The sequence below is a fragment of the Drosophila miranda genome, chromosome 2 (genome assembly GCF_003369915.1).
Source record: "Drosophila miranda strain MSH22 chromosome 2, D.miranda_PacBio2.1, whole genome shotgun sequence".
Taxonomy (NCBI): Eukaryota; Metazoa; Arthropoda; class Insecta; order Diptera; family Drosophilidae; genus Drosophila; species Drosophila miranda.
Window position 1 is genome coordinate 6,467,511 of NC_046675.1, and position 4,265 is coordinate 6,471,775.

The 4,265-nt window shown below is 41.2% G+C and overlaps 1 protein-coding gene across 1 annotated transcript; it reads left to right on the plus strand.

Moving 5' to 3' along the window:
• Positions 1 to 1,772: 1,772 nt before the first annotated feature.
• On the plus strand, positions 1,773 to 3,540 carry LOC108153995 (calcium uptake protein 1 homolog, mitochondrial). Its single transcript, XM_017284089.2, has one exon. The coding sequence runs from the start codon at positions 1,903 to 1,905 to the stop codon at positions 3,139 to 3,141; it is 1,239 nt and encodes a 412-aa protein (XP_017139578.1). The 5' UTR covers positions 1,773 to 1,902; the 3' UTR covers positions 3,142 to 3,540.
• Positions 3,541 to 4,265: the final 725 nt, after the last annotated feature.

Here is a 4,265-nt window from a genome sequence, read left to right on the forward strand (position 1 = left end):
TCCGTTTGACTTTCACTGCGACGTATTTTTTATTTAACTTAATTTTTTGGCATCGGCTCTAATGCTCGACTGGCTCTCAGCCGTGTTTGTGCCCCTGATTGTTGTTTATGCGAGAGGGGCGTGTGTGTGTGTGTGTGTGTGTGTGTGTGTGTGTGTGTGTGGAAAACAATATGCAAATGCCAGGATGCCGGGAAACGGACAAAAGGATTGAGCTTTTGGGCTGACAGCCGTTTGACAGAAGGTAAGCGCCCGACCTTTGGCACCACTTTATGCACACCTGGCTGGCCAGGCGACGACACCAGGGGGGGAATTCCCCAAAGGAGTTGCCGCCGCCACTGTCATGCTTTAATCAAGTGCCAAACAACACGACGACAAAAGTCTAAATTAGCATTTTGTATGCAGAATCAATTCAATAGTCCATCAAAATCTAAACATACACTCGGAGAAAATTATGATCTAAAAAAAAAATATATAAAAAAATGCGTGTCATCAAGGTCGAAGAATTTTTATAAATTGCTCCAAAAGTACCTCAAATTATATCATTATTATTTCAAATAAAAAATCATTAATCAAATAAAAAAACCATTACCAAAAAAAAATTTAAAAAATAAAAAAAAATTGATATTGAAGTTATACTCGGAGAAAAATGCTTCAAGAACACACAAAAATATCTGAATGAATTATTTTTTATTATCCATTAAGATCTCATGACGGTCTTGCCTGTAAAAGCGGTTACTGGCATTAAGTTAAAAAAAAAAAATTTGAAGTCCAAGTAAAATAAATATTAAACATAAATATAAATATTATAAAATGATAGAAAAGTAAATATTGAATACAAAATTTAAAAACTAAACTAAATTAAAAAAATTTTTTTTTCGTTGTAGTACCAAAATGTACAATATTTTTAAATCCAAGTAAAACAAATACATATGTATATTAATTAAAATATTTATAAAACGTTAAAGAAGTATAATAAATAATATATAATAAATAAATAATTATAAAACGTTAATAAAGTAAATATTCAATAAAAATTTAAAAATTAAATTAAATTTTTATTAATAAAGTGTTGCTTTGTTGTAGTCCCGATGTATTTATTATTTTTAGATCCAAGTAAAATAATAATTATAAATAATACAAAAAGTAAATATACAAATGTCAATGCTGTTTTCTCTGAGTGTACACATACAGATGATTATTTAAATACACTAGCATACATCACATTACATTCTGAATTCTAAAGAATAAGCAACTGTCCCAGAACTAAACTTTTTGCTGAGGCCAATCCTTGAAGACCCATTGAAAGTTTTCTCTTTTTTTTTTTGCAGCACAAAACACGAGCTCTCTCCAAAGCGAAACTTGCTGTCGAGGGGGCTTCACAGTCACACCAGAGTTGGGAGGGGTGGAACTTTTGCAAAGACCCTCCTCCAAACCACCTCCACACAATGCCCGAAGACCGCCGCCCCATAAATGCATAGAAATTCAGTGCAGAAATTAGAGGAAATCCACAAATCGAAGTAAAAGTTTTTCCCCTTCGCTTGGCCCCGGCCCCGGCCCTGCCTTAGGGCCAGTTTATTGTTTGCAAATTTCCCAGGGGGGTCTTATAAAGCCATGCACCACACCATACCACACTCCACACTCCAATCCACACTCCATTCCAATCCGTTGTGGCTCAAATATTTGCGCTGCTGATTACTTTTAATGCTCAAAATCGTATGTGGGCAGTAGGCCTGCTGCTGCCTGGGAATCCATCAATCAGTTCTCGAGTTTGACCCAAATTCAAACAAAAAAAAAAACAAAAACCCAAACCCAAACCGATATTGGAGGTTTTCTTACTCAAATTTGTAGTTCCATTATTGTGGTTTTTCTTTTCTTTTTCGATATATCCGGTAGCCGGTTGGCATGTTTCGTAGTGTGCCCATCCTGCCGCTCCTTTACGGGGCTCGCAGCCTGTGGGATTACCATCATCGGAGTCTCGGCTTCCCAGTTCTGCAGGCCTCTGGGACAGCCGATGATTTCTGCGAGATTCCCCTGGAGCAGCGGCAGAAGCGGGGTCCTCACACCCATCATCGCGCCCGGTTTCGGGAGATGCGAATCCTGGAGTACGAGAATCGTTTGCGCCTGTACTCAAGCCCGGAGAAGGTGTTCCGCTATTTTGCCACCATCAAAATGAAGCACAAGTCCGGCCGTTGGGAGGTGTACATGACGCCGCCGGACTTTATGCGGGCCATAACGCCGGGCTCCCGCCGACAGCCGGAGAGCCTGGGCCTGGACAAGTTCTACAAAGTATCGGAGGGGCATATGCACAAGCATCGCTGCTCATCGTTGAGCGACAACAGCATATTCTATAGCTTCCAGAAGGACGGACTCCTGAGCTTTGGGGACTATCTGTTTCTGGTGATGCTGCTGTCCGTGCCGGAGCGTTACTTTGAGCTGGCCTTTCGCCTGTTCGACGTGAATGGTGATGGGAATCTCTCGCACGACGATATGAACTTGTATCTATCGAAAGTCTGCCAGGGGGATGGTTCGGTGAGGAATATGAACGTAAACCATTATTTTTTTGGGCCCAATCTCGACCAGAAGCTCAATGTGAATGTCTTCCTGGAGTTTCAGCGAAAGCTGGCCAGCGAGGTCCTGCTGCTGGAGTTTCAGGCCCTTCTGAAGAACTCCAAGACGGTGCTCAGCGAGGTGGCCTTTACCAAAATGCTGATGGCCTATTCCACGGCCAACAGCATGGAACGTGCCACAATGCTGCATCGCGTCCAAGAGAAGTACAAGAATTCCGATAAGGGCGTGACACTCGATGAGTTTCTGACCTTCTTTCGGTTCCTCAAGGATGTGGCCGCCGTGGACTCGGCCCTCACGTTCCACTATCTGAGCGGGGCGGATATCTCGCGGCAGACCCTACGGCACATTGCCCATGTGGTGGTCGGTGTGCATCTGACCGATCATATTATTGATATCATTTTCACCATCTTCGATACGGACGATAATGGTATACTGAGTCGCACAGATTTCTTCGAGACGCTGCGCGATCGCTTTGCCCGAACACCGAGGCGGAAGTACCCCCATCTGGCCGCCCTGATGGGTATTGCCTGTAGGTGTGCCACCCAGGTGTTTGTCGATCGATATTTGCACTGAGATGTGCTCCAAAGGCTTTTAGCAGGCCCCTCCCCCCCGGGATCCAAGAACAAAGAGGTGGCACGTCAATTGAGGATACGACAGGAGATGAAGTTGGAGCTGGAGTGGAGACTAGATGCTGCACAAAAGCGCAGTCTGTTTGCCTTCGACTTGAAACGTTTCAACTTCAGGAGAAGAAGCGCCGCACCACACCGCGCCGTCAAGTGGAAACAAGTTGAAAAATGAAGCGAACCTCAAGGATGAAATCCATTTTGTTGTCTCGACACTTGAGCGGCGTCTGCCAAGAGTGTTGCGAAAATTCAAATATAAAACAGATTCTTACAAAGCCGTACCCGAAACCCGTAACCCGTAACCCGTAACCCGGGGTCGACCACGTAGCTTACATGACTTTGAACTTTTATCACCTGCTGCGAGTGCGAGTGGGAGTGCGAGTGGGTGGCCCGGGTGTGTGACCAAAACAATTTTAAATACTTGCGGTGCCACGTATCCTGGGAATGGCTTTGGCACTTCATTGTCGTTGCTGATGGCTGTACCCCTCTCTATGGAGTTCCTCAAACGCTAAAACAATAGTGCTCTATGTGGCACACACACGCACTTTATTGGTCCATTTGCAGGGACGACAATTTGGAGGTCACAAAGGCCAGAAATTCTCCAGATACTTGTGTCATTTCACTGCCCCGAAATGAAGAGCAATTAATTTAAGCAGCCAGAAGCGAAGAAGACGGACATTGTCTTCTTCAAAGAAATTTTGGATTAAAATTTGTATAAAATAAAAATTATTAGCAAATAAATTTTTTTTGTACCATCAAAACAGATTGACAAAATTTTAATTTTTAAATTAATTTTAAACTTTTACCTTGAATTCAAATTTTTTTGTATATATATATTTTATGTAGTCACATTTAAAATTTAAATTTAATTTTTAATTAAAATAAAGAATTAAGTTTCTAATAAACAAATTAAATATAAAAACAGTGTTAAAAATTGTTACTTTAAAATAAAAATTATGTTTTAAATTTGAGTAAATTTTAAAACTAAAAAAATTAATGACTCGCATTTTTTTTTAATTATCGTAATTTTTTCTGTGACTTGTATAAGTTGCTCTGACAGCATAATTTGTATCA